Source organism: Muntiacus reevesi, chromosome 5, assembly GCF_963930625.1.
Source record: "Muntiacus reevesi chromosome 5, mMunRee1.1, whole genome shotgun sequence".
NCBI lineage: Eukaryota > Metazoa > Chordata > Mammalia > Artiodactyla > Cervidae > Muntiacus > Muntiacus reevesi.
In genome coordinates, this window is record NC_089253.1 from 66,575,528 (window position 1) to 66,598,089 (window position 22,562).

A 22,562-nucleotide genomic window follows, 5' to 3' on the forward strand; every position below is an offset into this window, starting at 1 on the left:
GTTTCAACCATGTTGTGGCAAATGGCATTGTTTCATTCTTACAGTGGCTGAGTAATATTCTATTATACTATATATGTACCACATCTTTTTTATCCATTCATCCTACCACCTAGCAGTTTCTTAAATGTGTTTGCTAACTTTATGCCCAGGAGTGCAGTGTGAAACAAACAGCTACTTACTAAAAGCTATAAAATAATTTTTGGAAAAAAAATCTATTGGGCTTTGATTTTCAGTAATCCACTAGTGTAGTAATCTGTTGTTGTTTATTTGCTAACTCATGTCCAACTCTTTGCAACCCCACGGACTGTAGCCCACCAGGATCCTCTGTCCATAGGACTTCCCAGGCAAGAATACTGGAGGAGATTGCCATTTCTTCTTTCAGGGGATCTTCCTGACCCAGGGATCAAACCCATGTCTCCTGCTTGGAGGGAGATTCTTTACCACAGAGTCACTGCATTAATCTGATTCGCTGGCAAATATTTATGGAGGAGGTACTTTGTTTCAGGCATGCTTGGAATGCAGAAGTAATCAAAACAGTCCTGGCTCCTTCCTTCAGAAAACTTTCACTCTAAATGAGAAGACAGACTAAAAGCATTATGTGTATGTAAAGCTGATTAACAAAAGAACCAGAAGAAAACATGGGGGGGGCGGTGGTGAGGGAGGGAAGGCAGATACTAACCTAGTCCAGCTATGTTAGGAGATAAGGCTTATTTGAGACACTGATCTTTAAACTGAACTTGCACTTGAAGCAACTTCATCAAGAAGAAAAATTTCATAAACCATTATTTGACTAGTTATAATAAAGATTTCATAATAATAAATTGAAAGCTTTCAATAAGATACAAGTGGATTGCTATTTAAAAATGAAATATCACAGGAGTATTAGATAAACAACCTGCATCTAGAACTTTCAAGCACGGCTGTCCTTATTTACTTTAAAAATGACTACTGTGCCAAAACAAAGTGCAACAAGATAAAATTTGCTTGATTACTTATTTACTTTTGTCAGCCTCAGGATAAGGGAAAGCTTTTACATTTATCCCACACCCAGTTCCCCCACCCCACTGCCAAATTCTGTGTGTAAAGAGGGGATTAAATGAGATTTAGGCACCAGTCAGGATCTCAGTAGAAATCTGATGACAACTAAAATGGACAGTTGAGTATAGTTTAGTGAAGGCACTATTTACAAAGATGTGGGCAGAGTTAAAGCAAAGCAGCAAGTGATAATAATGCATCCCCAGGTAGTAACCGTCAGGACTCCTAGGGGCCAATAAATATCCTTACACTTGCAGAGTAAAGGAGAAGAACAGACTCAGGAAGCCGGAGAAAGGACTGGAGTGACAGGAGAGGGCCATTGGCTAAGAGCTGTAGCCTTTGGTGGACGAAGGCCACCCTGGAACCCAGAGCCTGGTAGAAAGTTCTGAAGCTGTTCTCCTCTGAGTCTTTCATCTCTTGCTGTTGATGCCCAGGGACAACCAAAAGGGAGAGAGAGAGAGGAAGTCCACTGATGCTGTGAGTGTAGGTCAGTCTAGTAGGAGGCAGGTCTGAGTGGAGGAAAGTAGAGGCAGTATCTAAAGAAGTACAAGAAAAATGGGCAACATAAAAACATTAAGGGAAATTAGTATGTTGCATTGTATTGTATTTTTGTGCTTTTCTCTTATTCTCTTGTGCTAATAAACAGTAAGATAGCTATGAGAAAATAAAAATATTATGTTGTGAGGTATGGTATATCAGGTTATTTAATGCAGTTCTACAAATTCAGTTCTTCTATGGATAATCCACAAAATGGAAACTTAATTCCCACTGGCTCACTATCACAAGCAGTTTGAAGTTTATCACCTTTCTCTTTCCATAATGGTAGAATTTTTAAGGTGTTTAATTTTCACAGGGAAGCTGAATCATAATTGTCCATAAAGCACATCCACTGGGATATATATCTTTGTGCCTCTTCATCAGGTTATGTCAAATTGTATTTCCTAAGGTGCCCAATAGGTTGTCATATATAACCAAGGAAATTCAATACAAGTACAATACGATGTAAATTTAATACAAGGTATCTCTGTGTACACTGAAGAATTCTGTTTACTGTAAGAATTAAACAACAATGCTTTAGTGTGCCATAAAAACAACATGCATAGTGAATATAGATGCTCCAAACATATTTGTTTGTTTTCTCCAGCGCAGTGTGGCAATGTGAATATCAACTGAGGTTTCCCCCCAAGGTCCGGATGATGATTGAATGTGGCAGATATTTCCCTGTGTGAATACTTGATCCTTCAATTAAAAAGGAAAAGAGAGAACAGCTTTCACAATGTGGAAGAATGCCTTATTACCGGTATGCTCTCCTAAAAATGGAATCAACGGAATCTGAAAAAGACTGTGCTTGGGAAATTCTGCCTGACAAACTGATGGGAGGTGTTTCATAAAAGTTACACAAGGTTTGCTCAAAACTGTCAAGCCATTTTCCTAAGTGAGCCACCAAATTCTACAGTCCGTTTCTTCTATGAAATATCAGCATTTGCAGGAAAGAAAATAGATTCATATTCAGGCTATTTAAAGTCAGTTCAAAATAAAACGTTAAAAACAGTTAACCCTTAAAACCAGACAAAAGTCAGGACAGAGATCTTAGAAATGTAGAACGTTGGCTCTGAGAATGAGATACTCAACCAGGAAGAATATCTTAGAAAAATTCTGTATATATTTTCACATGGCTACATGGAATCCTACATTATGAGCATTTCCACATAAAAAGTAGAAGCAGAAAGATTTGATGAATAAAATCATGCATTTTTGAGTCATTCACACTTTGTTTTATATTACTTTCCTAATCAACTAGCTGTTTTGCCTAGAGTAATTAAATTGCTTAATATTTATAAATTTGAATTTCCACATCTGAACGTTGTACCTATTTCATGGGCTAGTTATGAAAGTGAAAGTAGCTATTACTATTATTCGTATTAGTAGAAGATCAAATACTTCTTTCTCTGCATGGGCAGAGCACTTAATTGGCACTTACCCATACAGCTTCATGTATATACATTTAAAATTTTATTTCTCTATATCCTTTCCTAATGTGAAGGACAGCATACACAGTTAATTGGTATGCTTACCACCCATTCCTATAAGTGATATATATTAATATATGCTCAAAAATCTGAACTAAATATTCTTTCAATAATGTTCTACTGTCTTCTTGGTATTATGCATAAATAAGCCTGCGAAAATAATCAACTTTTAAAAATTTTTCTATACTTATTGAAATTATTGCCACTTCCTTGATACATATCTGTATATAAATTCTCACAAATCTGGATCAGTATAAAACGCCGAACTAGGAAAATGTTTCCATAGGCTCCTCAAGCACTGCTCCCTTTCTCAAGGAGACCCAGGGATCCTTGTCTAATGGGTGCTCAGATCTCATGCCCATTCTGTCTTTAGCAGATCATGATGGCAGCGACAATAGGATAATACAGCCTCTCACACTGGCATGTAAAGGAGACCCAGCATGGTGTGCCGTCTGTCTCTTTTCGGCACATCTAAGAATCACCAGGCTGAAGAATTCATATGCCAATTGCCTGGGTCTCTAATATATATTTTGAGTCTTCAGCAGGCCATGATGGAGATGCCTTTCCACTCCCTTTGAAACCACCCCACCTATATTACATAGTTATAAGATGTGTTGTCAATGCGTATTTATGTGTACTGTATATGTACGCTGGTTCTTCTCACATCAACACAATTACTATTTTAATATTGTCCCTGGGATCAGTAAACATGAATCCATCCAAGAGCCATTTAATATCCATCTCCTCTATAATTGGCATCCTGCCAAACCTGGAGACTAGAATAGCAAACAAGGTGAATAGAATCCACGCCCTCATGAGGGTCACAGTCTAACAGGGTAACTATTTTATGTAAATTTACATAGGTAAAGACAGTAGAGAGCTACAAGAAATTCTAAGTATTAATGAAGGATAATAATTTAATTTTTATACTTTTAGTTTTATACTTCTAATATTTTAAAAATACGTATATTCTAATCAGTTTAAAATGTTACCAAATATGCTAGACATGGGCTTCTCTGGTGGCTCAGTGGTAAAGAATCCAACTGCCAATGCAAGAAATGCAGGTTTGATCCCTGGGTTGGAAAGATGCCCTAGAGAAGGAAATGGCACCCCACTCAAGTATTCTTGCTTGGAAAATCTCATGGACAGAGGAGCCTGGCAGGCTACAGTTCACGGGGTCACAAAAGAGTTGAACATGACAGACACTAAACTACAACATTATGCTAGACAACGAGGAATAAGTTTGGTAGAGTCGGATATCCATGCTGATTTTAGCAAAGTAGATCTCAAGTGGGAGTAACAAACATAATTCCAGACTCTGTGACTGAAGCTTCTGAAGGAGATAAAGCTCATGAGAATCTGGAAGTTCTCAAAAGCAGAATTCTAATCATGCAATTGTAATCTACACAATATAGGTCATAGATTTCTTAGAAAGTAACCCTTTGTGATACATTTCACTGCAGGCTAATGGTAAGACAAAAATCAAGATCCTACAGAATAAATGGTTCTTATCCACCTCGGACAAAAAGTAGCTCTTTTCAGAAGTTTTAAAATCCTGCCTGTAGTCACAGCCTACAAAGAACACCTCTGCCAGAGGGAATGTGGACCCAAAGGGCTATGAGTAAAGAAAAGGAGCTAGAGTGTCACACCACCATTTTTTGCAGGTGTGTGAAACAAGTCACCAGAATTAAGCAGGACACATTTGAAGGAAGCAGAGCCTTAGGTGTGAATCAAGTGATAATGACCCAGTACTTTAAGAATGGACTTGGCAGTCTAAGGCAATGAATAGTAAGCAGCATTCTTTATGATAGCAAAATCATGGAAACTTAAATGTCTATCAATAAAAGATGGGTCATATAAGCTGTGGCTTCATTCAGTGGGATTCTACTCTGCCTTTCAAAAGAATGAAGTTGAGCTACACTTAACTATTATGGAAAGATGCTTCTACCATACTAGGTGAGAAAAGGAAGTTGCACAATAAGACAAATAGTATGAACTCATGCTTGTTTAACAATTTCGTGCATATTTCTTTATGTGACTATTAAAAGTGTGTTGATTGGTTTAAACTAACACAGCCCTTAATCTTGATTTTTTTTTTTCTGGTTTATTTAAAGTTTATTGCATTCTATTATATCCTCACTACATTTAAAAGAATTTTTGTTGAAAAAACATAACATGAAATTTACCATCTTATGCATTTAAATGGACAGTGTAGTAGTATTAATATTAATTGCAGACACCTTGTTGAGCAAGATCTCTAGAACTTTCTCATCTTATAAAACTGAAACCTTACATTCACTGAACAGCAACTCTCCATTCACCTCCCTGCCAACTGCCAACCCTGGTATCCACAGTCTATCTCTATGTATCTGATTACTTTAGATACTGCATATATACGGAATCATGTCATATCTCTCTTTATGTGACTGGCTTTACTCAACATAATGTTCTCAAGCTTCATCCATGTTGTAGCATGTGATAATGTCCTTTTTTTAAAGGTGGAATAATATTCCATTGCAAACATATGCAAGATTTTATTTATCCATTCATTTGTCCATGAACACTGGATTCCCTCCATCTCTTGACTATTGTGAATAGCTCTGTGCAATGAACATGGGTGCACAAATATCTCTTCAAGATCCTGTTTTCAACTCTTTTGGCTAAATACTCAGAAGTGGGATTGCTGTATTATGTAATAATTCTGTTCTTAATATTTTAAAGATTTTTCCATACTGGTTCACATAACAGCTGCATCAATCTGCATTCCCACTAATAATGAAATAGGTTTCTAATTTCTCTTTGTCCTTCTCAGCACTTGCTATTTTCTGGGTTTTTTTTTTTTTGACAGTGATAATCAACATATTTTTAATGGAGCACTGATTATGTGTCAGGCACTATTCTGACATAAGAGCAGCTGGGATAGCACTGAACAGAAGATGCCAGAACAAGAAGAGTTCTCTCAGATCATGGAGCATGTCCTGAAGCAAAGAGCAAACTTCCCAGCACAAGCTGTGGAGCAGGGCCCGGCTGCGGAGAAGAGAAGAGAATGGAACCAAATAAAGCAAGAGGCCATTCTCCTAAGCCCCAGGAAAGGATTTTCCCCAGGCTTTAATGAGTAGGGGCTGGTTGTTTAAATCAGAATCAGTTATAAAGCAGAGAGCCTGTTTCCTAAGCCATGCTGGCTAAAGGTTACCAATTGCTTGATGGGTAAAAACTGGATATTTATATGACACCTTTAAACTTTTCATATTTTGTCATTATTGTTACTCAGTTGCTCAGTCATGTCCAACTCTTTGTGCCCCTGTAGACTGCAGCAGGCCAGGTTTCCCTGTCTTTCACTATCTCTCCAACTCAATTCATGTCCACTGAGTTGGTGATACCATCCAACCACCTCATCCTCTGTTGCCCCCTTCTCCTCCTGCCCTCAGTCTTTCTCAGCCCTATATATACATAAAGTCACATATAGGTATGCATTTAGAAATATTTCTTATTACAGAAAGTCAGTTTACTGTTTCTCAGCATTTGTTTATCATGTTTATAAAGTCCTAATAAAATAATCTGTTTAGGTACATGACTGACCAAAAAGCCAAGATTTTGGAGCCTAGTGTGTGCAAAATCAGACAATCAGTACCTGTTATACAATATGACAGTCTAAATGTGTATATAAACCTGGATGTACCTCAACTTTTATTTTGACTGTGCCATAGGCATGTAGGACCTTAGTTCCCTAACTAGGAATCGAATCCATGTTTCCTGCAGTGGAATCATGGTGTCTTAGCCGCTGGACCACCACGGAAGTCCCCAGCACTAATCCAGTGTTTTGAAGATAACAAGTCAATGGGCGTATTTATGATTATTCACATCTTTGGTTGGAGCACTAGAATCCACTTCTCCAGTCAGTGTCCCCCAGATGGTTCTAATAATCAGATAGGTTTGAGAAAATCATTTGAAAATGTATTTTTAGTAATATAAGTTTGAAACCTATTTTATTTTCCAATTGTATTACTCTTCTGTAGCATATTCAGAAATTAGAAAGCAATCACAATGCAGCTATATTTTAATATGGACCTAGTTCCATTATGTTTGTACTAGGCATGCTTGAGAAGAAAAAAACTAAAAATTCTTAATTCAAATGCAAAATCCAAATTCTGTAAAGACCAACCCTGGTCCCAGACTCTGCACAGCTAAAAAAATATATTTTGGGAACACATACATTTCAAACAAATAGATTTCAGAACTGAGCTGTAACTACTTCTACCCTCTCTGTTGGCATCATCAGAGAGTCAAGACTCTATAGTATGTATGCCACTGACTAAATGAAATTTTCACAAAGAGCAGCTAAATGAAATAAGTATTATTAGGTCCCAACAGAAATTACTCCATTGTGCTAGGCTTCATGAAGGAAAAAAGAAATAAATGATTTGTGATCCTTATCATCATCTGTTAGGGTTTCCCTGATGGCTCAGCAGTAAAGAATCTACCTGCAATGCAGGAAACAAGAGATGTGGGTTTGATCCGTGGGTCATGAGGATCCCTGGAGTAGAAAATGGCAACCACTCCAGTATTCTTATCGCATGGACAAAGGAGCCTGGCAGGCTAGAGTCCACAGGGGTTGGAAAGAGTCAGACACAACTGAGTGAGCACACAGCACACGCATCATCTGGTAAGTGTGTTGGACATGTACTCAGATAAATTTGATCCAAGGATGAATGAGGTATGTGTCATGATGAAGGCAAGGGAAGAGGTTATATGGTCAAGAGAAGATGGGAAGCTTGATTTACACTCAAGAAAGGGTGGAATGATTTCATAAAATAGGAGGCCTATATTTAGCCCCAAGGAGTGAATTAGATTTCTCCAGATAAAGATGGAGAGATGGTTAGGATTGTTAACTCCAATTTTATAATCCAAGGAAACTGGGCTTCATGAATTTAGTAAATTTTCTCAAGTTACCCAGTTACTTCTTATCAGAGATAACATCTGACTCTAGGCCTATTGACACCATACCAAAGGTTTTCGACCCTACACCAAGCTGTAAGTATCCCAGGCAGCTAAAATGGAAAGCATGCTACAAGGCTGTACCAGTGCAGTTGAGTCACAAGTTGGGGTGATCTGAATGCCTGACTAAAGAATCTGGACTTTATTTTTTGGGTGTGTAGGGGGACGTGTAAGAGCTTTGAAAACTGATGAAGTGACAAGATGTTCTTTAACCATCAGATTATCTTTCTCTAGACAATGGACAATTGGAATAAAACACTGGAAAATTTGAGGAGAGTGAGGAGATAAGTAGTGGAGAGAAGAAATTTTTTTAATGATACTTATTACTAAAAAATGTCTAACCATTACCCCACAATAAAAGCTCTGAAAACTCTATGATTAAACAAAAGACTTTAGAATGAGCAAGCATGTTAGCATCAATCTTCTAAATCTCACAAATTCTTATTGTTCTTATGTTCTTATTATATTTAAAATATAATGAATATATTTTAAAGTTGCTTGTAAATATATAAAACAGAATACACAAAAATTCTTTGAAATGTAGAAAGTATTCTCTAGTCAACCTAGCATTCTAGGTTCAATGATAGTTGCAACCACAGATTAGGATGAAGGGAAGTGTCTATTAATACTATACAAATCATATAATACATTTGAGAGCAATGTAGTTGGGGTAAATCATTAACATTTTCATTGTCACCTATGGACTGGAATTCTTTGTGGAGCACAAAGAATGATAAGATTAACCGTTTAAGTATCAAACAGATATTCATTTTTTTTTTTTGTTAGGAAATTTGTAATAGTACAGGGATAAGAGTAGAGATAATCACTCTAACTATTAGAGCACTCCCTATTACCTCAAATATATCTCGTGCATTTGCCAAAAGTTTAATTAAAATGAGATGACAGGAATAATTAATATCATAGTAAACATAAGACAAACTAATACAATTGTAATTCTTTTTCTTTCTCTCTGGCTATGCTAAAAGAAGTCATTTCAATTTTCAGTAATGAGTTACTTAAAACAGTTTCTATGATATTAAAAGTCTTCTTGATATTTGTCTTAAAGAAGAGCAAAATCTGATGTTATGTAAACTTGACCAGTGTGGAAAAATGACCCTATGCTGGGTGTAAATTAAAGATACTTCCAATAAATTAATAAAGCAATTTCTATTCCAAGTTACTACAAATTCTTTAAATAAGATTTTATTTTAGCAAACTTTAACTGGCTGATCTAATTCTCTAAACTATGCAAAGGCAGATATATATCACTTAGAAATATATACAACCCATTTCAAGTCAAACAAGAATAAATGTATACATACTTAATGTATGCATTGTTCAAAAACCTCATGCTGAAATATTTATAAATAACATATTAAAAATATAGAGTTCCAAGTCATCTCTTTTAATATAAACTTATTAAAGTAAGAGCATTTTGAAATACAATATGTACATGAACTTTCTACCTCCCTACTTCTCCAAGAAAGAAGTAATGACTGTCAAAAACAGAAAGTCATTGAAAATATAATGTCACTCTCACAAGGACATTCTTTGGGAATCCTGGTTTGTTCTCTTCACCTCTCCCAGAACATAGGAAACCATAAGATGCAGTACATAAGAACTATCAAAAGGGAGCACTTTTGAGCCACCAAAACTGCATGTGAGCCTAAAAACCACAATCTTCCAACTACAGACAATGATACTATCTCAGGTATTTTATGTGCTAAAATGATCATTAAAAATTAAGCACCACATATAAGCTGCCATTTAGAATATTAATTTACCTTTGCTAATCATCTTTTTAACTTGAGGCTAAAGGAGTTCACTTACCATTCGGATACTCAGGCTCAGTCCAGGAGATGTTAAAGGAGTGAGGGGAGTCTGGGTTCACTCTGGGAGCCGGCACGCCTTCGGGGGTCCTCTCCTCAGTCAGGGCCTGGCTGGCCTTGCTCACTGTGCACCCACCCCCCGTGCAAGCCTGGACAGAGAGGCAAAAAATGCACATATCACTTTGGGGCCCCGAAGTCTAGACAGGCACTGAAGAGACAGAGTTCATTATGAGAGTTTCAGACCCTTTGAAATAATGCTCTCTCTGTCCCCTACCCCCAAATAAAGTTGTTTCAATGCTGAGGTCTAACATTTAACTAGTTTGCTTTTTAGGACATGAGATCACTTCAGTTGCTCAGTAGTGTCCGACTTTTTGTGACCCCATGAATCGCAGCACGCCAGGCCTCCCTATCCATCACCAACTCCCGGAGTTTACTCAAACTCATGCCCATCGCGTCAGTGACACCATCCAGTCATCTCATCCTCTGTCGTCCCCTTCTCCTCCTGCCCCCAATCGCTCCCAGCATCAGAGTCTTTTCCAATGAGTCAACTCTTCAATGAGGTGGCCAAAGTACTGGAGTTTCAGCCTCAGCATCAGTCCTTCCAATGAACACCCAGGACTATGGACTGGTTGGATCTCCTTGCAGTCCAAGGGACTCTCAAGAGTCTTCTCCAACACCACAGTTCAAAAGCATCAATTTTTCGGCACTCGGCTTTCTTCACAGTCCAACTGTCACATCCATACATGACCACTGGAAAAACCATAGCCTTGACCAGACGGAATTTGTTGGCAAAGTAATGTCTCTGCTTTTAAATATGCTGTCTAGGTTGGTCATAACTTTCCTTCCAAGGAGTAAGCGTCTTTTAATTTCATGGCTGCAATCACCATCTGCAGTGATTTTGGAGCCCCCCAAAATAAAGTCTGACACTGTTTCCACTGTCTCCCCATCTATTTCCCATGAGGTGATGGGACCAGATGAGATAGCCATCTCCAAAAACTAAATAATAATCCAGGGTGTAAGAATGTATGAATAATATTCCAATTTAGAATCTAGAGATGGGGTATATATTGACCATGTGAATAGTCACAATGAAATTATCCTCACAGAAAGCTTCCTAGAATGACTCAAGCGAATATAGACCCATGAGAAAAATACTAGAGAATAAATGCTACTTCAAGATAAAACACATGATTTAAAAAAAAAAAAAGATACACAGAAAATATGTGAAGTGCTGAGATGCTCGGTTGTGTTCAACTCTTTGCAACCCCATGGGCTGCAGTCCACCAGGCTCCTCTGTCCATGAGATTGCACTGTCAAGAATACTGGAATGGGTTGCCACTTTCTCCTCCAGGGGATCTTCCTGGCCCAGGGATTTAACCCACATCTCTTATATCTCCTGCATTGGTAGGCAGATTTTTTCCATTAGTTGCTGCTTGGGAAGCCCCAATAGTGTGAACAGTATGTTTAAAGTGCGACAAAATGTGAAATCAAATAAAACAATATTTCTCATAAATCTTCAATGAAGCAGTTGTTGAATGACCATTTAGTGGCTTAAAGGGTGAAGTCATTAACTGATGTGTCAGAGGAATTGAGCTTCATCACATGGCTAACAAACTTAAACTGATCACAGAACCCTCAATTCCCTTAATGAAGGAGGTATAGTAATGCCAGAAATGGAATCATGGATGTTAAGATATTCAGAAACTTCTGTGTGCATTTTCATTGTAAACTGCCAATAATTCCAAATAAATGATTCAGTCTGTTAGGGAAATATCATCCCTACATAACTTATTGGATAAGCCTTTCTCCAGAACACAGAGTTTTTCCAGCCTCTATCTGCTAGTATATGTTGGCAATTATGTCTTTACATAACAGCTATTTGAAAACTAAAGTTTTTTCCAGTACCTTTAAGGTCACAACTGTAAGTTACACAAACAAACATAAAAATCTTTCAAAAAGCACTAAATTTCATCAAGAGCAGTAAGAAAATGAAGCAAAATCCTAGGACAAGGTATAAAGCAGGCAGTTATTCATTTTCATTGAAGGTAGCTATGACTAATATTAAAAAATGAAACACTGGGCTTGGATCTTGCTTTTCAGTTAGATATTGAAGGGATAAACTTTTGATACTTAAAGCAGTTGGCATTTTTTCCTAAAGACAGGAAAAAGCTGACTGACTTTTGAAGGTATTTTCTTATATTGAAATATACTACTTATAAAGTGCTGCAAATAGTTGCAAATTCTTCACTAAAAGTGTGACAATAAATGGTCAGTAGACATGGAGATCAATTTCACTTCTTATTGTAAGAAGACAACAGGAACCCATGTCTTGAGTATAATTTCTCAGTATAAGCAAGTTTCAGAAGAGCTAAAGTGTGGCCTGGGCATGAAACTGCATTAAGATTGGAGACCTAATTAACCTCTGGGTTTCCTCTAATGCTCAGCTGTGGGATGTGCATATCTATGTTAAGCGGTAAACCATACTCCTCCTGAGAACAGAATCTTTGCAAATAAAGAGAAGTCAATTGAGCTTGTGATTCAAAACTCTAAGACATGTCACTGTTTGCCCAAGAAGAAACTACCTGAACATTAACACATAAAAATTAAGACAAAATATTTCCAGTGTGCTAAAAGTCAACCAGAAAACACAGCAGAAAAACAGGCGCTGTGAGACAGCTGAGTTATTGAAGGAAAATCATCAAAGGAACATCCCTTTCAGTGCATAGAAAGAGAAATCCATCCACGTGGATACTAGATTTTCTTTTTTTTCTTAGGAGGGGAAAAATATTGCAGCATGTTATTCTGAAACTCAACCCACACTGGGATTTAGTTCTGATAGTCTATTTGTCACTATTATTTTTCTTATTCATGGCCTGAGAATTTCCCCCGCCAACTCTCCCAAAGAAACACTGTATGTTCTATGTTCCATTTCATTGTATATATATAGATATATTTATTTATTTTTATATATATAGATATATTTAAAACAGAATGTGAATTAAAATTTACTTTGTTTTGAGAACTTTATGGGATAGAAAATTCTGGAATAAATGAGGACGTCCTCTGGTTTGAAAGGACTGTTTGTTGGGCTGTGTCATCAAAGACCCATAAACTAGCAACTTGATAAAAAAGCTTAAGGATTCAAGGAATTTGAAGAGAATTTTTCTTGTAAATGAACTCACATTTTCAAAGGGCTGCTAAAACAACAGAATTACCTGCAAAATATTTTATTTTGTTCTTTTATTTCCCTACATCACTTTTGCATGCATTTAGAGGGCCAGGTGAGTAGAGTATCTTAGTTCCTTCATAGAGAAATAAATGTTCTTAAAGTTGCTTTTGGTTGGTCTAATCTAACTGATATTATCTAAATGAAAATGAACCAATCAGTATCTTATTTGGCCTACCAGAACAACATTCAATGCAACTGAATGCTGATTAAAATTTTGGCTTGGAACAGCTAAACAAAATTGTGGACTTGATCAAAGATGTCTTTATGAATTGGCAAGGTCTTTGAAAGCCTCTGAGATGTTAAAATAAGGTGTTTCACCCATCTCCTATCACTTTTATCAATTACAACCACATTGTTTTAAATTGAAAAGGCATACTACTGCAATGAAGAATATCCAGTCCCAATAGGAGATTCAATTTTAGTACAATAAAATGCATAACTAATAAAAGTATATCAATTATTTTTGAAATTATAAATATTAAGAACATCCAAAAGTAGCATTTTCTTTTACAACAGTTTGTTTTCAGATAAGTAGGGTCTGATGATGTTAAGAATGTAGCATATTTTAACATATGAAGAAAAAGAAAAAGGCTATATTATCTAGAAATGATCTTTTGAAAATTTAAAGCTCATCATTTCTAAGAATCTGTCCAGGAAATATATTGAACACAAACTTCATCAAGAGGCAAATGTCTAGCAGTAATATGATTATTATCAAACCATATATACCTTGATACCTGCCTGTCTTACTAGCCTCCTTATTTAATTGCTGGTTCACTATCTTTACTAGGAATTATGATACTTTGCAATACCATTTCCTAAATGCAGCAAAATATGATGCTATTTCTTCTAGGACAAACAGCATATATTTGGAAACATACAGTCCCTAACTCTGACATTTTACAGCAAGTTACTTGATTCATATCAGGTCTCAGATTCTCTGTGAAATAAATATTCTCAGCATTCATTCATTCATTCAAGAATCATTCATGGGCTTTGTTTCCAGATACTATGCTTAATTCTGCAGACAGAACTTTGAAATATGCAGTCTCTACACCTTTGGATTTTATAATATAACATTAAAAAGCCTAAGATCATGGCATCTGGTCCCAACACTTCATGGCAAAACAAAGTGAAAAAGTGGAAACAGTGACATTTTTTATTTCCCTGGGCTCCAAATCACTGAGCGTGGTGACTGTAGCCATGAAATTAAAAGATGCTTGCTTCTTGGAAGGAAAGCTATGACAAACCTAGAGAACATATTAAATTGCAAAGACCTAACTTTTCTGACAAATGACCAAATAGTCAAAGCTATGGTTTTCCCAAATCTTTGGAAAAGTCATATACGAATCTGAGAGTTGGACCATAAAGAAGGCTAAGTGCCAAAGAATTGATGCTTTCGAAATGTGGCACTAGAAAAGACTCTTGAGAGTCCCTTGCACAGCAAGGAGGTAAAACCAGTCAATCCTAAAGGAAGGGCTTCCATGATAGCCCAGTTAGTAAAGAATCTGCCTACGATGCAGGAGACCCTGGTTCTATTCATGGGTCGGGAAGATCCGCTGGAGAAGGAATAGGCTACCCACTCCAGTATTCTACTGCTTTCCTTGTGGATCAGCTGATAAAGAATGCCTCCACAATGTGGAAGACCTGGGTTTGATCCCTGGGTTGGGAAGATCCCCTGGAGAAGGGAAAGGCTACCCACTCTAATATTCTGGCCTGGAGAATTCCACGGACTATATAGTCCACTGGGTCACAAAGAGTTAGACACCAATCAGACATGACTGAGCGACTTTCACTTTCAATCCTAAAGGAATTCAATTCTGAATATTCCCTGGAAGGACTGACACTGAAGCTGAAGCTCCAATACTTTGACCACCTGATGCTAAACTCATTGGAAAAGACCCTGGGAAAGGGATGAGGGAAGGAGAAGAAGTGGGTGACAGAGGTTGAAATGGTTGGATAGGATCACCAACTCAGTGGACACAAGCTTGAGCAAACTCTGGGAGATAGGGGAGGACAGGGAAGCCTGGCGTGCTGTAGTCCATGGGGTCGCAAAGGGTCAGACACAGCTTAGCGACTAAACAACAACAGGGAAAACTACATGAAACCACATGAAGTAACATACCTGCTCCAGTCTGGAGTAAATCATATGGAACCCACATGTATTTTTCTCTAATGCTTGCCTAAATGCTTTGTATCTGAAAGTTTTGTTTCCTAGTCCTCAGTCAATATGCTAAGACTATCTACAAATGCAGCTCCACTTGGCTGAGAACCTGATCTCCATCTATTAATCTAATGACCTTGAAAGCCAGTTATCCTGTTGAAAATGTGAAATATACACGAGTTCCTCAATTAACCAAGATGAACCTAAAATGTTCTGGTTCATTTAATTTACCTGTTAACAGAGTTAAAGTAAAAAACCTTTTAGTTGAATACTTTCTGAAAATATGTCAGTGTATATTCTGCCCTAAAAATACAGTGAAATCAAAAATAATATGAGCAAATTTACTTTCCTAACAAGACTTAGGGCAAAGACTCTTGCATCTTTATGACATCTTGCATCAACATTATTCAGTGGCTGACAGGTCTCCTTTGACTTCACAGAATATTATTTGGGGTCAACTTTTTAGCATCATAGAATTTTAGGGCTCAAAGATACATTAAAAATCACTTAAGTCAAAGTCCTAATTTTAGGCTTGAAGAACATAAGACTCAGTGCAATTAAGTGAATTTTTCAGGTCAGTTAGTGGCAAATCTGAATTAAAACTCAAGAAAGTGGACTCCCAATCTAGTTGTATTTATTTTTCAAGGTATTATAGACTTATAAAACATAGGAGATTCAGGTGGGTCTTCACTTACTGTGCAAAATATCCTAAAAATTGTCTTGAAAGTAGAACTTGGTTTCATACCCTTTGCCTCCTTCTAATAAAAGTCAAGAGTAACACAATTTCTGTTTAATTTTCGTTGTTTCTAAGCAACAGGGGCTTTTCTTATTTTGATATCACCACTGTTTTGAAATGATGTGGATTTCTGTGTTAGCTTTTGAAAATCAAGTTAATACACTTCTTATATCTTGGGTGAAAAAGCTAAGAAATTAAATTGCTGATTCAGAAACCTATCTGTGTGCTGAACACCTAGGCACATGGAGACAATTCTGAAAAGAATTTTTAACATTGTCTGATTGCCCTTGTTGTGTGGTGTCAGGTCAGACAGTTAGCAACAGTCGAATGTAGTTTATTTTCTCGTGGTATAATATTTAGAGCATTCAAGAGCATGTTAAGTAAAATGAATGCATACACAGTGTCTACATAAATGTAAATTTATTCATAATCAAGAGCAGAATATTTTCTATGGCATTTATCAAAGCAAATATCCTTATATAGGTATTGCTATAAAATGAAGAGTGTGTTTAAAACAAATAGGGACAATCTCATGTTTATATTCAGTTATTTTCAGATATGCTATTAAACTTAAAAAAGATTATATTTCATCAAAAAAACAAAGGAAACTACTGAGTATAAATTCCACAGTAATATCAAGGTCTTTTAAAAGATCTTTGTGTAAAAGTGCTATTTTGCATTAAAAAATGCTATTGCCTGTCTAAACTATGTTGATTCTAGGGTTTTATTAGGTGACTGTTATTTTGAGATAGAAATGTAATGTAAACCAGAATATAATAACAATCAAGAATATTTGAGGGTCATTTAAATCTTCATTTAAAAATAAGAGACCTACATTTTCATACTATGCATTGCTTTTTGAATGAATACAAGCCCCATCGGGAAAATAGCCCTAGTAATCCAAGCATTTTCTGAAAAGCCCTCAACAATTATGACATTCTACAAATAATAAAAAAAGAAATAATTTCTGGTAATCCCAAATTAGATTTGGAAAAATCTCCTATTTCAGATGGTTATTCTATCATTTTGCATAACCAAAAATAAATACGTAGGTATTAGATCAGCAATATTTTCACTTTGAATGTGAAGTGAGTTTTCAGTGTAAATAGCAATACAAGAGAATTTTGTTTTTTTTTTTAAGTGAGAGATGGAGAGAAGATGAGACAAAAGGGAAGCAGCAAGGAGAGTGATAAGACAGACAAGTGATAAAAATAAAGCGAACTTACTGCCAGTTTGATGAGATATTTATTACCAGGTAAAAGGTACTGCAGAGTGTAATCCTGAAAAAGTTCTGTGTTATTATAGATGACATCCCAAACTGTAAAATCATGTGTGTGATTTGAAATATATAATATATAGCGCTCCAGAATTCCATTTACTTTTCTTGGTTGTTTCCACCTGGGAATGAAAAAATATAGCATTATAATCATCAGACATTCAAGTCAAATCTGAAATGTGCAGGATTTTTAAAAGACACATATGAGCTTGGATTTATGCCATCGTAAAGAAACACGCTGAGAGCTCAAAAGTAATTCACTTAAAAAATACCAAGTAGTTACAAAATGTCTGTTCTGAATGGTATAGAAATAAGACATAGTGCCTGCTTTCTAGTTATTTACCATTTTAATTAGCTAGTAATACAAAAATGTAGGAGTGAGTGTTTGATTTTGAACTCGGGCCATGGAATAACAATTGGGAGAAGTAGAATGTCTGAGAACTTCTGAGAAATGAGAGGGAGAGATAATTGTATAATTTTCATGTCACAGTTGTCTTGAAAGATGCAGCAATCTAACAGAGAGTTTCAGTATGCAACTACTGAAGAAAAGTTAAGACTGGAAAGGCTGAAGTAAGTAGTCAATTAAGACTTCTGGAATGAGGTGACACTTCCTGGACACATAAGATCATATACTTGATGGGTTGGAATCGGTAGGCAGAAGGAAAAGTAGAGGGGATTCCAGATGTGGGCTACAAAGTGTCAGGGGGAATGAGAAGGACAGTTTGCGGGATAGACAGAAATTGGTAAACGGAGAAATACTTAGAGCAGAGGGAAATTTTTTAAGGTAAATAAAGTGGGCTCAGCTTGGGACACATGAAAGCCAACAGGGGAATTTATACTTGGAACAATAGGATATGAAATCCCAGTGTTTGTCAGCTTGAATGAACATCATAGCATCTTCAATTCAAACTCTAACTGGCGAGAAAACCAAGATGAGGAGTGATTAATGTAAACAAATATTAACTAGTGGGAACAGAGGTCTTTTAAGGTTCAGTTAAGTACTGCAATATACCTTGTACCTCACATATTAAGAAATGGATAATAACCAGTATTATCAAAAATAATCTGAGCATGCCAGTATGTGAAAGAATCTCTCTGACTTCAACTTCAGGGGAGCAAGAGAGTCCTATTTTATAATCAAAAAGAAAAAAAAAAAAAATAGGCTAATTCCAAATTATTGCAAATAATGCCTCACATAAAAAAAAAAAGCCCAGGGCAGTCACGTAAGTGGTCATTTTTTCTTTTTTGAAGTTTGCACAGAATCTACATACATGTGTGGCTCAGCTTGATTGCATAAAGACAAAATGGAAATTAAGTTGGCAAGTGATAATCAAAGATTCCCAGAACCACTGAACTAATCACTTCTGTGCATTTAATCACAATAAAATTAATTTTATGTCACAAACCCTTCCCTTGATTGAACTCACTGGGATTCTTGCATGAACCAGTGTGTGATAGGGACGATGTTTCTACTTACTGAATGTATACAGTTCTAGAATCCAGGACAGTCAGAACTGGGGGATCCACGTGTTCTGGTGGTAGCTGTGCAGTGGACAGTATGACCAGGGAACTGTTTGTACATCCCACATGTGTGCAAGCACTGAGCAGAAACTGGTGGGGCGTAAATGCTGCTAAATCTGTGGGGAGAACAAGAATTTACTTACCATCATACTTTTTATTCAGGAGATTTCACTTATCCTCTACTTTCTTATATCTTAGAACTGTTAAAGTAAAGCTTAAAATAAACATCAATAGATATACAAATCAATAGCAATAAAATACAGGCTGTTTTATCCTTTAAATATACTATGGTTATTTTTAAATAGACAAGTGTCAGTCAGACCCCGTTTAACTTTTTCTTTTAACAGTTTGACTGTTTTCTTGGTTGTCTGTGGCCAGGTAAATCTTTTTCAGAGTTTAGAGTTAGTTCAAGGGCTCTGTTAAAAAATAAATGAGACATTTAAATTATTTTTAAAGTATATTTGAAGACAACAGGTCTGGTTTTTGAAATGCAAATACATAGCTTATAACAGTGACTTTGCTCTTGTAATTCCTTTTGTTAAATTTTTTCTTCCTCTATCCACCCGACCAACTGCGTGTTATTTGACCTTCAAATTGTCCAGGCTCAGTGCACATGCCAATTTCTTTCTTAAGATTTCACCAGCATACTATGCCATGACCCTTGGCAGAAGGCGGAGCTATTATCCTCTCCTTTGTCTCTCAGAGTTTTGCACACACTTTTGGCATAACACAACACTGTGTCTTAATGATTTATTTCCATGACTATCTGGTCCATTAGACTGAACACTAAAGGAACAATGGTGCCATGTTCATTTTACATCCTCAATATCTAGTACACTGCCTGTACATCGTAGGTCTGAATATATGTCTGAATAAATGAAGAAAGAATTAACTAATGACATGATCTAGATGCAGTAGAGCTAGGTATGAAAGATGATAAAGAGAATTGGGCTGGTACTCTATCCAGTAACACTCTCCCTCCTCTGAACTTCTTTAGTACTTTATATCTATCTGGCTTTCTGAAAGTGAAAGTTGCTGAGTCATGTCCAATTCTTTGCAACCAAATAAACTGTACAGTCCATGGAGTTCTCCAGGCCAGAATACTGGAGTTGGTGGCCATTCCCTTTTCCAGGGGATCTTCCCAACCCAGGGATCAGACCCAGGTCTCCTGCATTGTAGGTGGATTCTTTACCAGCTGAACCACAAAGGAAGCCCAAGAATACTGGAGTGGACAGCCTATCCCTTCTCCAGCAGGTCTTCCTGACCCAGGAATAGAACCAGGGTCTCCTGCATTGCAGGTGGATTCTTTACCAGCTGAGCTACCAGGGAAGCCCATCTGTCTCTCTAAAAGAAACTATATTCACTTGCATTAAAAGAAGCTAATCTGTAATTTACTAATTCAATTCTGAAATATCAAACATTTTATTTAGAAAGGTACTCAATAATTATTTTGTTGACTGAATCTAAGCAAAGTTCAGTCAACTTTACCAAGATTTAAACGTGTCACATTTTCATACTGCTAGAAATAATCATTATTTTCTGGAATACTTTTGAAATAAGGTAGTTACAATGTAAGCAACACATTTTCTTTAAAGATCATTAACCTTGAACCATTACAATTTCATGTATAAAAGATGAATGAAATGCAACCTAATTCAGGGAAATAGATTTTGCATTGCACTGACAGCAAAAGTAAACTGGAAAGAGAACACTTTGATTTTCATGCAAAGTATAATCAATTGGTTAAACATGTAGGTCATCAGAATAAAGGCAAAAAAAAAATTTTACACTAAAAATAGCTACTCTGGAACAAAAGGTGATTACCAAGAAAAGACTTATAATGCTTTTGATTAAACTTGTTTGCTTCACAACTTTATCTTACAGGTCCTTGATGGTACCAAGTTGAGGTTGGAGGCAACACAGGCAATGGGGGGGTCAGAAGATAAGTTATAAGAATACTTTGAAGTTGTTGTTAAAACAGCATGGCCTTGCCAGAGACTTCTGAGAGATGGCAGGAACAGCTACACTATGTGCGCACAAGTCAGACAGAACTGAGGTACTTTCATTTGGAAAAACATCCTATGAAACTTACAAAGTTAAAACTCATGATAATAATCGCCTCAGAGGCTATACAGAGAGTAACTATTATTTACTGTGGGAAAACTTCATGCAAAAAAACATGTCCTACTAGCAGGTCCAATCCAACTATTGGGTTGGTCAAAAAGTTCATTTAGGTTTTTCATAATATCTTAAGGAAAACCCTGAATGAACATTTTGGCCAACGCAATGCGATGTATAATATGCTAACATATTATATCTTCATTTCCCTGTTTTTGTCATCTTTTCCTTCTGATTCTCTAGAGCTTGGTGACTGCAGCCTTTCATCCCTCCCATCTGTCTGAATTCCTTACATTTCTGAGAAAGGAAAACTGGGGATTTGACTTAAAAGCCAGTTGCAGGAGCAAAACCAAGGAGGAAACAGAACCTAGAGGAAAGAGGGAATCCCTGATAGGTAAGTGCTACTAGGGAAAAGCTGTTATATTTGAACATGAGAATGCAACTATTTTCTCTGAAAACATACCCCAGCAGGAAACTGTTTTCCATGGGGCTGATTCCAAGTGACTTTGGAATATTTTACATGAGAATATCTCCTAGCCATACCAAAGTATCTTGGTCAGCTGCAAACCAGACTGGATGCTATGATGATCTTTTGCCAGTGAACTCTTTGTGGTGGGCAGTTCTTGCTTTCTTACATTCTAGCTTGTTGAGGCAGGGATTTGGCTACCTACTTTGCAGTTGGTTAAGAAGTCATAGCATTCAATGGTGGCCCAAGACATGTTTATATGTGTTTGCTGGCTCAAACTTGCATATCCAAGTAGTCCTTAGTTATCCTGAGCTGGTAGGATCAGAAGGTATCATCATAGTATTACCATATCAAGTATCTTCTTATCACAGAATGCCCCATTCTCCTTTACACTACAGTCTCCATGTGTTGAGGGTGACCTTGATCACAGAACTCCTAAACTCACCCAAAATACCTGTTTCAAATGGGAGCATCTTTCTGTATTAGTTCCAGGATTACTCTCTGTGCCTGGATTCTACTCTGACAAAATATGCTCCTCCATAGGTTGAGAAGCATCCATATATATGATGGTCAGGACTGAGGGAGACCAGGATGAGGAAGTGAGCAAATAGGATCAAGTTGCTAGAGAAAGCCAGTATGACTCGTGACCCAGGACTGAAGTAGAAGACGCCAACTCTTATCAAGTCCTCCACTCATAGTTGGCATTTACTCCTAGACTATTTAAGGTAATAAGAAATGTATGGATGAGAAAGTTGTTGCATTTTAGGAGTTTAGCATGGGTTTAAATTGAATGCTGACTAGGGTTTAAGGCTATCTGTACATAAATTATGAAAAGTGCCCAAAGTGCCACAGAAAACAGAACAGAGCAAGAAGCAAGAGTGCACAGTAATTTTAGGCAAGAGTCAGGGCTGTGAACTAAGTGTGCTGTCATAATCATTTTGATATATATGTAAGTAAAGTCATAAGGCTGTACACCTTCAACTCGATTACTGCATGTCAATTATATGTCAATAAAACTGAAAGGAAAAGAGAAAAAGTGTGAGTCAGTGGAGGCCACAGCAGCAGGATGACATTTTGAGCAAATATCTGGAAAGAATGAGAGTAACAGTTGTGGGGATTCTAAGCAAAGGACTATTTCAAGAGAGGGAACAAGCTAAGCAAAG

The 22,562-nt window shown here is 36.8% G+C and overlaps 1 protein-coding gene across 1 annotated transcript in view; it reads right to left on the reverse strand.

Moving 5' to 3' along the window:
• Window positions 1-22,562, reverse strand: part of USH2A (usherin) — a 905,205-nt gene that overhangs the window by 435,676 nt on the left and 446,967 nt on the right. Inside the window, exons 32-34 of the mRNA XM_065936753.1 lie at window positions 18,772-18,931; window positions 17,245-17,416; window positions 9,891-10,038 (exon numbers count right to left, since the gene is read on the reverse strand). Of these exons, the coding sequence (XP_065792825.1) occupies window positions 9,891-10,038; window positions 17,245-17,416; window positions 18,772-18,931 (480 nt within the window). The remainder of the gene's footprint in view (window positions 1-9,890; window positions 10,039-17,244; window positions 17,417-18,771; window positions 18,932-22,562) is intronic.